At 42.1% G+C, this 14237-nt stretch overlaps 1 protein-coding gene across 4 annotated transcripts in view; it reads left to right on the top strand.

Moving 5' to 3' along the window:
- The window catches only part of mdn1 (midasin AAA ATPase 1), a 305960-nt gene that overhangs the window by 219842 nt on the left and 71881 nt on the right, over positions 1-14237 (top strand). For all 4 annotated transcript variants that reach the window (XM_077586594.1, XM_077586596.1, XM_077586595.1 and 1 more), the window contains 3 exons: positions 1674-1912; positions 8942-9037; positions 11557-11651. In XM_077586594.1, coding sequence (XP_077442720.1) covers positions 1674-1912; positions 8942-9037; positions 11557-11651 — 430 coding nt within the window. The remainder of the gene's footprint in view (positions 1-1673; positions 1913-8941; positions 9038-11556; positions 11652-14237) is intronic.

Below are 14237 nucleotides of genomic sequence, written 5' to 3'. Positions count from 1 at the left end.
CATTGTTCCACAGCCAGGACAAAAACCACATTGCTCCTCCTGAATCCGAGATTCGACCTCCCAGCAGACCCTCCTCTCCAGTACCCTGAAGAATGTGATTCCCCGATAATTGGAACACACCCTCCGGTCCCTCGTTTTAAAAAGGAGAACCACCACCCCGGACTGCCAATCCAGAGACACTGTCCCCAATGTCCACCCAATGTTGCAGAGGCGTGTCAACCAAGACAGCCTGACAACATCCAGAGCCTTTATAAACTCATCTCATCCACCCCCGGGGCCTTGCCACGGAGGTGCTTTTTAACCACCTCGGTGACTTCAACCCCTGAGATGAGAGTCTGCCCCAAAGTCCCCCGGCTCTGCTTCCTCATGGGAAGCCGTGTCGGTGGAATTGAGGTCTTCAAAGTATTCGGCCCACCAATTCACAACATCCTGAGTTTAGGTGAGCAGCGCCGCATCCCCACTATACACTGTTGATGGTGCGCTGCTTCCCTCTTCTGAGACGCCGCCTGGTGGTCCAAAATTTCCTTGAAATCACCCCGGAAGTCGTTCTCCATGGCTTCATCGAACTCCTCCCGAGCCCGGGTTTTTGCCTTGGAGATGACCAGAGCCGCGTGCCGCTTGACCACCCGGTACCTGTCAGCTGCCTCCGGAGTCCCATGGGCCAAAAGGGTCCGATAGGAGTAATTTTTTCAGCCTAATGGCATCCCTCACCGCCGGTGTCCACCCGCGTGTTCTGGGATTACAGCCACGACAGGCACCGACTACCTCGCGGCCACAGCTCCAATAGAAGGGTGGAACATGGCGTTCCCAGCAGACCCTCACAAAACGTTTGTGTATGTAACGAACAACTTCCAAAAAGGAAGCGTTTGACACTGCATCCATTGGCGCCGCCATCTTCATCCTTCCTCTTGCTCATTTGCATCTAGAAGGATTCATAAGTAAATATTTCCCTGGGTTGTCTCTATGTTTTAAAATGGGTTTGATTAAGTGAAGTATGTTATAACTATCGTCAGACTATTAAAATGATGGCCGACTGGTTAGTGCGTCAGCCTCACAGTTCTGGGGTCGCCGAGGGTTCGACCGCAGGTATGTCCTCACTGTGAGGAGTTTGCATGTTCTCTCTGGGTTTGGGTTTCCGCCGGGTACTCTGGTTTCCTCCCACATCCCAAAAAACATGCAGAGTAAGCTGGTTGAACACTCTAAATTGCCCCTAGGTATTAGAGTGAGCGTGAATTATTGTCTGTCTCCTTGTGCCCTGCGATCGGCTGGCCACCGATTCAGGGCGTCCCTAGTTAGCTGGGATAGTTTTTAGGACCCCCTGCGACCCTTGTGAGGATAAGCAGTTCAGAAAATGAATGAATGAATTAATATTAAGATGAATGCCCAAAGTTAGTTCATACTATTTTTGTTTCTAAAATAATACTTGGGCGATGATTTTTGGAAGACCGTGCTATGTAAACACAAATCTTGAAGGGGAAAATAATTTTTCAAGAGACAGTATAATATTTGTTTATAAACACTAGCTACAATATGAACCACAGGAGAACATTCATACTGTCTGCCATAAACTATACAATCCTAACTTACCTTTCTAACACAAATATATTTGGTCTATTTTTATTTGAAATTGTTTTTTATAACACCACCCACCCCCTTTCTCCACCTCCATACAGATGCAGAAGTAAACCAGCAGCTTACAGGCAGTGAGCTACTGCTTTCATCTATCCTCCAGAACACTGTGGAAGGCTCGGCAGCATTTGACTTTTTGGTTCACACCACCGGAGGCCCTTATGACTTCTATCATGATCCAAATATGAGTGAGGCCCGTCTTTGTCTTCCTGTCCTCGAACAGTTGAGGATTTCTGTGAATCAGATACTTGAAGAATGGCCAGATCACCCAGTCCTTGTACAGGTTGGTGTAATGTGAAAATTTCATGATCGTAAGATCAAATTACTGTATTTTCACCCCTATAGGGCACACTTAAAAGTCTAAAAAATTCTATAAAATAGTCCATGTGCCCAATCGGTTGGTGTGCCTCTTCTCTGTGCACTACCGTATTTTCACGACTATAAGGCGCACTTAAAAGTCTTAAATTTTCTCCAAAATAGACAGGGTGCCTTATATATGGACCAATATTAAAATTGTTATCACGATAAAATAAAATAAATCAGTCGATAGGGTACACCATCCTCTACAGGTCTCACAACTACGGTAAGCAGCCTGCAACTTCATTTCCCCCCGTGCACGGTTCATGCTGGGATATGTAGTTATTTTGTCAAAACACCCGGAATGACGGCGAGCACCAAATTAGTGTGCTCACCGTCATTCCGGGTGGATTGACAAAGGAACTCCAGCCGCTAGATTGGCGTCAACAGAGCATTCAAAGATAGACTGCGAAATATATATGTATGTATGCATGCATGTACATGCATGCATACATTCATGCATACATACATACATACATACATACATTTATATTTATATTTATATATGGATCAATATTGAGCCGCAACAGCTCTCGCGACTACGGCAAGCAGCCCCCGACTCTTATTTTCCCCGTAGAAAAAGTATTGCGCAGTGATTGCTGGGATATATAGTTCTTTTATCAACCAATTGATAGCGGCCGTCATTTACTAGGGTGATTTACAAAAGAACTCCTGCTGCTAGATGTTTGCGTCAACAGAGCATTCAGAGCTAGACTGCGAACTATATATATATATATATATATATATATATATATATATATATATATATATATATATATCATATATGGATCAATATTGAGCCGCAACTACGGCACGCAGCCCCCGACTCTATTTCCGATGCGCGGTGAATGCTGAGATATACAAAACGGCGTTTCATTTCGGTCGAGCTCGATCTTGCACATTAATTCTATGTTCGCCGTCATTCCCAGTGGAATTCTCAACTGTGGTCCGAGCTTTCAGGAAGGCAGAAATTACTGACTCAATTAATGACGACTTTGGTGAGACGGAGACGTGCGTGTTGAATGCCGCATTCGCCCACCTGTTCAACATGAGTTATCATGCTATTACTGTGTCACGAAAATACTAATACTTTAACCTTGGAGAAAATTTTAAAAAAAACTGTTGTTTATTTATATTGGTAGTGAATGGAGTTGTCAGAAAGCTGATTTGTAATCTAGGTAATAATAAAGTTTGGCTGACCTACCCGTATAATGCGGTGCAGTAGACCAGTGTAATGCGGAGTGGTGCGCCTTACAATGTGGTGCGCCTTATATATGGAAAACATTAAAATGTGTCATTCATTGAGGGTCTTATAGTCGTGAAAATACGTAAATTAAATTTTTGTATGGCCCTGACCGCTTGAGTGACTGGTTTTATTTCTTGATGGCACGCTACTTATTGCGATCAACCCAGCGGACGTTCACCCTAAAAATAGCTTCCCTGCACATTCCAAGCATTACGGTAAATCCATTCAAAACAACCCAGGGGAGTTGCAAGGCATTTGACTTTGATTGAAGCCATGGATCAAACACAATTTAACAGCTTTGCTAACAGATTTCTAACTGATGGCCAATATTGTAGTTCGGGAAGGCAGCGTCGCACGAGTTACGTGACGAATTGGAATGAATTTTCAATGCCGATATAACAGCGAGGAGAATCAAAGGCTTGGGAGTGATGCATGTCGCGAATTACAATGGATTGTGGATGACTGGGCTTAAGTGTCGGCCAGCACTGTTGTTCAAGCTTTCGCTAAAGCTGGAATCAAGTTCCGGGAATACACAACTCTGACTGACAGTGGAGCCTGGCATGTTTAACGCCGAACTCTTTATATCAGAGTGTACCTTTTACCTCAATAAAGCATTATCAAACTTAGTTTTGCTCGTGCTGTCTTTAAAAAACACGCTGGCGGCTAGCCTAACTTACGCTAGCGGTTAGCATAACTTACACTAGCGGTTAGCATAAAATACGCTAGCGGATGGCATAACATAGGTACACTAGCTTTGTAGTATGGGGAAATTAGCAAATGACTTGTCTGATATTCATGCACAAACTGTTTTTTCCTTGGTAGCTTCACATTCAGATCGTTCATGTGTCGGTATGTCCACAGTTAAAGCTAAATGAGAAAGCCAAACTGTGTCATTCAGTTCAGGAAATTTGTCAGTATTCTCACGTAGCTCCAAAAACAAAATCTCCTGTTTGATCTCCCACATGCGTTTACATAATTTTGCCAAACTTAACCAGCAGACGTTAGAATGGTAAAGCAAGTCCGTGTGATCCGCGTCAGTTTCTTCAAGAAAATTATTGAACTGACGCTGGGGAAGTCCCCTTGCTCGAGTAAGGTTAACGAGTTCCACAACTGGCTTCACACATGGTCAAGCTGCAACACGGATTTACACAGCGGTTCCCGGTGAATTATGCAGTGTAGGAAAATTTCCTCCTGTCCTGATTTCTTTTGAGCATCCCGACATTTTTACCTGTCGGATTTGGTGATCCATCTGTGGTTACGTTGGCAAGCGCACTCCAAGGTAACTTGTGCCTCTGTATGACACCTGACACGCTGTTAAATAAATCCTCTCCCCGTGCTTTTCCTTTCAAGGATTCCATATCCCAAAACTCCTCCATTACCTCGAAATTCTCATTAATCCCCCTGATAAAAATTAAAAGCTGAGCAGTGTCCTTTATATCATTGGTTTCATCCAATGCCAAAGAATATAATCGAAATGACTCCACTTTTTGTGTAGCTTGCGCGTTAAGTGTTCGTTAATTATTTCAATACGGTGAGTCACTGACCTGCAGGATAGGCTATTTTTTTTTAATTTCTTCTTTCTCTTAGGACATAAAATACTTGCTGTCTCTACCATGCACTCTTTAAGAATAAGGCATACAGTCCAGGACCGGATTTCAGTAAAAAAGTATTTCGGCGTCCATTCTTCGTTAAACACCCGGCACTCACTGTCGACTTTTCTTTTCTTTGACATTGCTGTGGATGGGTTCTGATCTGACCAGTTGTAGAAAAGCGGTAATTGGAAATTATGTTCTCAAGTCAGTGCGCCTACGTTCAACCTGGTGTTGAAATGCCATCCTTTCCAATTCAAAATGAAATCAATGCAATCATTTACATCAAACCTTAAATCTGCACCAATCTTCCGCCGGCCGGATTAAAAAAGAACAATGGGCCGGATCTGGCCCGCGGGCCGTAGTTTTCCCACTAATAGGTTAGAGTGTATAGTATCAAAAAAATAAAAAACGCTTTGGTCAGATTTTCACATTGGCTCAGTATGTTTCCCCTTTATCACGATGCAAACATCTCCTGGCTCCATCTTAACTACGGCGCTATTGATGACGAGTGCTTTCAATATTTCCTTGGAGTAAGCTTCCTCGTCGCAAGCCCTAGAAATACATACCAAAGACAATAAAAAAGTCACTATGCACGGAGCACGGTGGAGTTTATATCAACCAAATCAATGCTCTAAACCTCTATTTCAAAGTTTCTCCCATCACCAATACAGACGCTCCCCTACTTACGAACGAGTTACGTTCCGAGCGATTGTTCATAAGTTGAATTTGTTTGTAAGTTGATTCAGTGCTATATTTTGTATTATAATTTATGTTTAAGGCCTATATAAGTATATTGAAGGTTTATAAGTGCATTTATATGTTTAAGGCTTGTATAAGTAACCAGCATTGGTTTGTACTGAAAAAAACATTTAATAAAATGGAGAGAGTACATAGAGTACATGTTTTACTAGAAACTGGCCGAAAGAAGCTATCTAATGACAATTGCAGTTTTCTTTTTTTCATCATAAATGATGCGGTAGCACTGTATGGCATCATTCAATTGATTTGCAAACTTTGTGCAACGTTCAATATTTGGGTCCTGCTGCTCGATCTTTATGTTTATAAATGGTACTGACGGTCGAACGATTCAAGTTGTCTCATGCATCCATTATTGAATATGGTTGGTATATGTGCAACGCTCACCACTCTCACGCGCATCAAGCTTCGTTATTATTGCCACTCGTTTCAAATGAAATGGCTTGCCTCTTCCTTGCAACTCCCTCAATAGAAGCCTTTCGCTTTTTATCAACCATATACAATAATGGATGCATGAGATATTTAATGATACAAATGAAAAAGGTTCTTTGCACACTGGAGATATGTTCACGCACTTCCGCATTGCAACGAAGAAGAAGGTAGATGCTGGGTGAGCTGAGCCCTCACTGCGCCAGGCGTCGGTATTAGCGGCGAAAAGAAGCACTACTCGGGGGGAAAAAAATACAAAATCGAACTTACAAACATTTTTCGACATAAACGCAATTTGCAGACATGTAGCGTCTGTATTCTCAATTTAACTTTCGTAAATCATACGTGTCTGACAGGAACACATGCAGTGATGAAAAAGTGAAGTAAAACATTTGACAATACTGTATGCCCTAAATAACAAAGTACCCTATTTTCACACACATAAGGTGAACCGTGTTAAAGAGGCTGTCTCAGTTGTGGCGGTAATGTCTGTTTTCAAACCATACACAAGGTGGTCTGGGTGATTGGGCACATCATATGGGTCAAAACTGAGTTTTGTTGTCCTTTTAGTATTCTACAGTGTATCCATGTTTATTTTATGCTCAAACATTCACAATTTTGTGAAGTCCTATATCAGACAGGAAATATTTGTCAAGTTTGCTGCCCAACACACCAGGTTCTACCTCACTGACTGAGTCAAACTCCATAGAAGTGGTGCCAGCACAACAGTGCTACCATGGCACGTTAGCCCAGATATCCACAATCCATTCATGACTGCCCTTTTGGCTCAGATAGCCTCTCTTTGAAACTTTTCATTGGCTTAACAGCTAAGAATTGCAGCCAATCAGCTCAATGTCCTTCCCGCTAAATAAAACACTTATTTCTGGCTCTCTCGATCTCTCGCATTTGTCTCACTCGCTCTCTTTCTATCTCTCGCATTCTGTCTTTCTCGATCTGTCTCGCACACTTGCTTGCCAATTCTTCTGCTTGCCTTTTTATACCGCCAGTCGTGCTAAACAATAAATAAAAACAGGGGCCCCGGTGGTGCACCCAGTAATGCATCCAGTCAGTCAAGCAGAGAATTTGTCGAAAGAACACAGCAATATCTAAAACGTTTTTAATTTAGTTAGTGCACACCTAAGGTGCTCCACCTGATAAAGCACCCTGTCCATTTGCTTTTTAGTCTTGGAAAATATGGTTATTAAAAATCAAAGGTAATGGCAAAGTTCTAACCTGATAAAATATCAGTTAAATGCATTATGTACCTAATTCGAATTAAGTCACATTACCAGCACCTTATATGTTAAACAACATTGTTAGCTGGATATCGAAACCCAGGAATATAATATATATTGTTTCTTTCTTAATGAAATGCGAAACATATTGGGGCAAATAAGTATTTTGTCAACCACCAATTGTGCAAGTTCTCCTACTTGAAAATATTAGAGAGCCCTAAAATTGTCAACATGGGTAAACCTCAACCATGAGATACAGAATGTGGAAGAAAAAACTGAAAATCACGTTGTTTGACTTTTAAATAATTTATTTCCAAATTAGAGTGGAAAATAAGTATTTGGTCACCTACAAACAAGCAAGATTTCTGGCTGTCAAAGAGGTCTAACTTCTAACTAAGTCTAACGAGGTCTCCACTCGTTACCTGTATTAATAGCATCTGTTTTAACTCATCGGTATAAAAGACAACTGTCCACAACCTCAGTCTCTCACACTCCAAACTACGACCAAGACCAAAAAGATCAAAGAGCTGTCGAAAGACACCAGAGACAAAATTGTAGACCTACGGCTCCATGCAAGATCTCACCCCGTGGCGTCAAAATGATAACAAGAACGGTGAGCCAAAGTCCTAGAACCAAACGGTGGGGGACCTAGTGAATGACCTACAGACAGCTGGGACCACAGTAACAAAGGCTACTTACTATCAGTAACACAATGCGAAGCCACGGACTCAAATCCTGCACTGCCAGACGTGTCCACCTGCTGAAGCAAGTACACATCCAGGCCCGTCTGCGATTCGGTAGAGAGCATTTGGATGATCCCGAACAGGACTGGGATAATGTGTCATGGTCAGATGAACCCAAAATAGAACTTTTTGGTAGAAACACAGGTTCTCATGTTTTGGAGGAGAAAAAATACTGAATTGCATCCGAAGAACACCATACCACTGTGAAGCATGGGGGTGGAAACATCATGCTTTGGGGCTGTTTTTCTGCAAAGGGTCCAGGACGACTGATCTGTGTAAAGGAAAGAATGAATGGGGCCATGTATCGAGAGATTTTGAGTGAAAATCTCCTTCCATCAGCAAGGATGTTTAAGATGATCCATGGCTGAGTCTTTCTGCATGACAATGATACCAAACACACAGCCAGGGCAACAAAGGAGTGGGTTCGTAAGAAGCATTTCAAGGTCCTGGAGTGGCCTAGGCAGATGTCAACCCCATATAAAATCTGTGGAGGGAGTTGAAAGTCTGTGTTGCCCAACGACAGCCCCAAAACATCACTGCTCTAGAGGAGATCTGCATGGAGGAATGGGCCAAAATACCAGCAACAGTGTGTGAGAAGCTTATGAAAAGTTACAGAAAACGTTTGGCCTCCGTTATTGCCAACAAAGGGTATATAACAAAGTATTCAGATGAACTTTATTGACCAAATACTTATTTACCACAATGATTTGCAAATCTCTTTAAAAATCAAACAATGTCATTTTCTGGATTTTTTTCCACATTCTGTCTCATGGTTGAGGTTTACCCATGTTGACAATTACAGGCCTCTCTAATACTTTCAAGTAGGATAACTTGCACAATTGGTGTTTGACTAAATACGCATTTGCCCCACTGTACAAGTCTTGTCGATGTTCATGCCATATATGATGTTTATCCAAAGTAACACATTATGTTGGGTATGTTTTGTTTTTAAAGTTGATTGTGGTGATAGAGAGGATGATGAAATTCAGCTTATCCTGTCCTCTGTCAAAGTTCCTCAATGGCCTTGAGATACTACTGAGTAAAGCACAAGTAAGTTCTGTTTACATAATGTTTAATGTCCCTATTAGCACAGGACAGTTTGCAGCTGCGTTGAGAGAGACTGCAGAAAGCAAACTGTCTAAGCGCCGCCGAGACTGGTTACGTGACGTATATGTCAAGCGACCAGATGGATTTTTTTACGGCTCGCCGTCTGTTTTGATTTGCGACTCCATGCGTGCTCATCTCACAGCAACGGTTAAAAACCAGATCATGAAAATGAACTCAGAGCTTGCCGTCATTCCCGGAGGCTTGACCAAAGAATTACAGCCGCTGGACATCGGCATCAACCGGGCTTTCAAATCAACGTTACGAGTGGCGTGGGAGCAGTGGATGATCGCTGGCGAACACAGCTTCACGAAAAGTGGCAGGCAGCGCCGGGCTTCTTACGCTACGATTTGTCAATGGATCGTTGCCGCCTGGGCGAACGTGTCTGCTTGCACGGTTGTTCGAGCTTTTGCCAAAGCCGGCATAATTTCTAAGGAGCCACATGGAAATGACGGTGACTCTGAGAACGAAGAGAGGGGAGAGGGGGGGGGGGGCTATTTGGAAGGCTCGTTTGGGCAATTGTTTAATTCTGACACAGAAGATGAGGAGTTTGAGGGATTTGAAGGTGATGACTTGAGTAAATTGAGTAAACAAAGCACTGCCGAACTCAGTTTTGCTTCCGTTGCCTTTTTAAAGCGTGTTTTTAGCGTGTGGGTGTTGCGCGCAAGAACTATATTTCCCAGCAGTCACTGCGCACCGGAACCCGGAAATAAGCTGCTTCCGGTAGCCAGCGCTATTGCGTTTCGATGTTCATCCATATATAATATATATGCGTCTAATGAAATGCTGCGTGCTTTGTGTGTCTAAAATACAGAAATAGCACTCGTTACTGACACTGCGGCGTAAAATACGATGCGCCAAATAGCCGTGAAAATATGGTACCATATTTTCACGACTATATGGCACACCACATTTAAAGGCGCAGTCTCAGTAACAAGTGCTATTTCTGTATTTGACACACAAGGCGTACTGCACTAATGCACGGAGCCAGGCATGGCAAAACATACACCAGCTTAAACATACACCACATACGGACACAGGCTAAAAACACGTTTTTAAAAAGGCAACAGAAGCAAAACTGAGTTCGTTTGTACTTTATTTAGCCATTTTACAATGTACTCGCGTTTTTTGATCAATCATCACCCACAAATCCATCAAAGTCCTCATTTTCTGTGTCCGAATTGAACAAATGTGCAAATGATTCATCAAAAACGCCGGGTTCCCTCTCTTCATTGTCAGTCACTCACATTGCCATGTGGCTCCACTTTTTGGCAAAAGCAAAAGCTCGAACAACAGTGAAAGCAGACACGTTAGTCCAAGCGGCCACAATCCATTCGGAAGTAGTGGCGGAACTAGCCCGGCTCTGTCTCCCGCTCTTCGTAAAGCTGTTTGCCACCTATCATCCATTGTTCCCATTCCGCTCGCAACTTTGCTTTGAACGCCCGGTTAATGCCGATGTCCAGCAGTTGGAGTTCTTTAGTTAAGCCTCCGGGAATGACGGCAATCTCAGAGTTCATTTTCGTGACTTGGTTTTTCACCGCTCCAGTTGGTCTTCCAAGTCAGGCCACCTCGCCTTGTGTCCACGGAAACTCAGCTTCTTCTTCTTGACTTGGCGAAGCTCGTTCTCCTGCTTCCGCCATTTGCGAACCATGGATTCGTTGATCTTAAATTCCCTCTTGGCTGCTCTATTCCCATGTTCCCCCGCATAATTGATGCTTGAAGTTTGAACTGAGCTTCGTAAGCGTGGCTCTTTGTATTATTCATTTTCGGGCGGCCTGAGAAACCAAACCGAAATTATTTTGCAATAAAGCACATGCCCACACTATATATTGGTACCTGGTAGGGGCGTGCCTTTAGCGTCTTCTTACACACACACCCTCCACATGCCTGACCCCCACCCACGTCCGCCTTTTCTCTATATAAAAAGCGTGTCGGCCAGAAGTGCTCTCAGTCCGGCTTTGGAACTCGGCGCATACACACGGCCCTCCGCATTATAAGGCGCCCTGTCTATTTTGGAGAAAATTTTAGACTTTTTAGTGCGCCTTATAGTCATGAAAATAGGGTAATCTACTAAAGATTTGGATTGTTTGGGATTATTTTTGTCATGTTTTTTTATTTTTTTTTACCCTGAGTGACCTGTACTTGTGATTGCCCATTGAGTTCACCTGTCGTTTCCCCGCCCCGGGTATATCTTCTGTAAGCTACCTCTCGTGTGACCAAGGTGTTTCTGATTCTCTCGCCAACATGTCTGTCTATTTAAACCTGCCCAAAATTTGATAGTTACCCAGTAAGACCGCATCATCATCATGACACTCACTCAGTCACACATAGAAATTGACCCTTATTATGGACTCCTTAAAATTCCATGATAATTCACTTGAAGAGACAGTTCTTTTCATGAGTGCAATATTGCCATTTTATTTTAATTTCTCATTTTCATGTTCCAACTTTTGCTTTTTTTTCAGGATTGGGAGAATAATGCCAGCCGTGCAGTCTCACTGCAGAACAACATGACAGAAGTCACACATCTCATTATCAAATGGCATAAATTGGAGCTAAAGTAGGACTTAAACCCTTTTTCTTTAAAGTACAAAGGACCTTTTGTGATCTCCAAGGCTTTTATTTCAGATGCATTTTGCTGCATTTGCATGTTTTCAGATATTTAAAGGTGTTATATGATACGAGTGTAAGTTACTTTAAAATGATAGACACAATTTTGGAAAACAATTCATCCCAAAAAGTAACAGAAAAGGCTTAATAATAAAATTAGATCCTAATTAGTTTTCCTTTCTTAGCTACCTTGGCTCCACCCACTAAAAATCTCCAAACAGAATTTGGTGTCCTCACTCTGAATGAGCTGCGGATATTTAATTCAATTCGCTTGATGCCCTTGTGACCGTTCTTTATGTATTTGTAGATGTACTAACTTGTGGAGCGAAAGGAAGCTAGGAATTACCATCATTTCTGGTTGTGTTATAATAGCCATAATTGGAGAAAAATACTGGGTGTTCCCCGATATATTGCTTTGGGTGGACCAACTATAAAATGGTATAAAGATTTTTTTAAAATTAAAAACTGCCATATTTGAGTGGCAAATTTGTTTTTTTACAGGAAAAATTACATTCGAGCCATAATTTTCATGTTTTGACATGGTCACCATTTCATAGCACCTTTAAATGATGAATATGTAGTTAATTCCTGTCTTATAAAAAATATTGTTTTTATTATATTACATTAATTTGTTCATTAATTCATTCCCACTCCATATTTGACAGACTATTGGTATGACCTTGTAAAGATAGGGTCATAGCAAAACAACCCCACCCAAATTTTATGCTGGTACAGTATTTCCTCGCATTTAGCGGATAATGTAGACCAGACATGGCCGCGTTATTCGAAAAACAGCAAACTAGGATCACCCCTATTATTTCTATCATACGTACGTTTCCGCGTCCATAATGTATGAAGTGTAGATATTAAACGTTACACTATTATGCATATGTAAATACTGCATTTTATTAATATTTACAAATATAATGTACATGTAATATTGTGTAAATAATGTACTGAACTCCGACAATACCTCTTCTCTGACAATGAGAGACCTGTTCAGTGCGATTAAGGTGAATGGAAGACGATGATTTAGCGCGCAGATTATTAAGAGCTTTATTCCAAGTCAGGCTCCCGGCCGTCCAGTCTGCCTAGAGCGCTCAATTTTCTGATAGGAGCCCGGAGCTCAAATTTCTGGAAAAATCCACCCTCACTGAGCACCTTGGCCCCTCTGTCTGCCGAGAACGCTCCATTTTCGGATAAGGGCGTCAGCGTCCGCATAAGGCTTCCCGGAGTTCACATTTCTGGAAAAGTCCACCCTCGCTGAGGCTCCCGGTCGTCCCCCGTCCACTCAAAGCGCTCTATTTCTTTTAAAACAGCAATGGCGTTGTCCTGGTGGCCGCCAATGTTCTTCTTCCCCACTGAGTGAGTGGCAATCCCGTCTTCTGCCATTTCTCTTTGACGCTCAGTTTAGAGGCGATCCCTTGTCTTCCGTTTGCGAGTTTAAGTGTGAATGTTGACATATGAATATTTTTGATTTGGCTAGTTAATATAAAATACTGAAATAGACTGAAGTTGCAAAGTGGCTAAGGATGACAGTACAGTGGTACCTCGAGATACGAGCTTACCGTATTTTGCTGTTTAATATACCCGGGTATATTAAATGGCGCACAAACGGGAAGGTACGATCCACTACGCACTCTTAGTGCCGTGACGGGGTAAGAGAAAGTCTGTTGCTGACAGCGAGTCGTAGTCTTTGTCCGACTAGTAACTACTTACTGCTGAATAAAGTCTGACTTGGAATTTTAATGAACTTAAGTATCTATAATTATGCCCCCATGAACACCATACAAATCTTGCCAAAAAAGTTGAGTTGCCGTGTAATATACCCGGGTATATTAAACGGCGGGGGTATATTAAATGGCCCACAAACAGGAGGCTCAAAAAAGCAAAAATCATTTAATATGCCCGGGTATATTAAACGGCAAAATACGGTAATTCGTTCCGGGACTGAGCTCGTATGTCCATTTACTCGTAACTCAAATGAACGTTTCCCATAGAAATGAACTAAAAACAAATTAATTCGTTCCAAACCTCTGAAAAAACACCAAAAATAGGATATTGGATTGGAAAAACATTTGTTCTAATTCACCATCTATTAACAAAGTAACAAATAACTAGTGGTTTAATAGTACTAAAATGTGTTTAATAGTACTAAAATTAAACAGATTTCGCGGAGAGGAGAGAGATAGGGACAGAGTGAGGGGGGGGGGGCGTTTTGCACGGGAACGCGCTTGTAACATAACATAAACAAATTTAAATGAACTTGGATTACGATGCAGCCAGCCACTCAAAAATAAATTGAATCTAACCTTACACTAAACTTAATTCTAATTTTGTTTTAAAATTTGGTACCTTTCTTGGGCTCTATTTGCCCCGCCTCCACCCTGACTTTCTATCAATGGTTGTTTGCTTTTGTATTCCCTTCAAGATATTCTGAAAATGTTGCACACAGATTTCCTCACAATAGGATAACGCACGACCACTTGCCAACGAGAAGTAGTATATACTCTTGTATTAGCGATCGCTCCGCCAT

The sequence above is a fragment of the Stigmatopora argus genome, chromosome 19, assembly GCF_051989625.1.
Source record: "Stigmatopora argus isolate UIUO_Sarg chromosome 19, RoL_Sarg_1.0, whole genome shotgun sequence".
Taxonomy (NCBI): domain Eukaryota; kingdom Metazoa; phylum Chordata; class Actinopteri; order Syngnathiformes; family Syngnathidae; genus Stigmatopora; species Stigmatopora argus.
The sequence above is the reverse complement of the archived record's forward strand: the minus strand, read 5'-3'. Positions and strand labels throughout refer to the sequence as shown.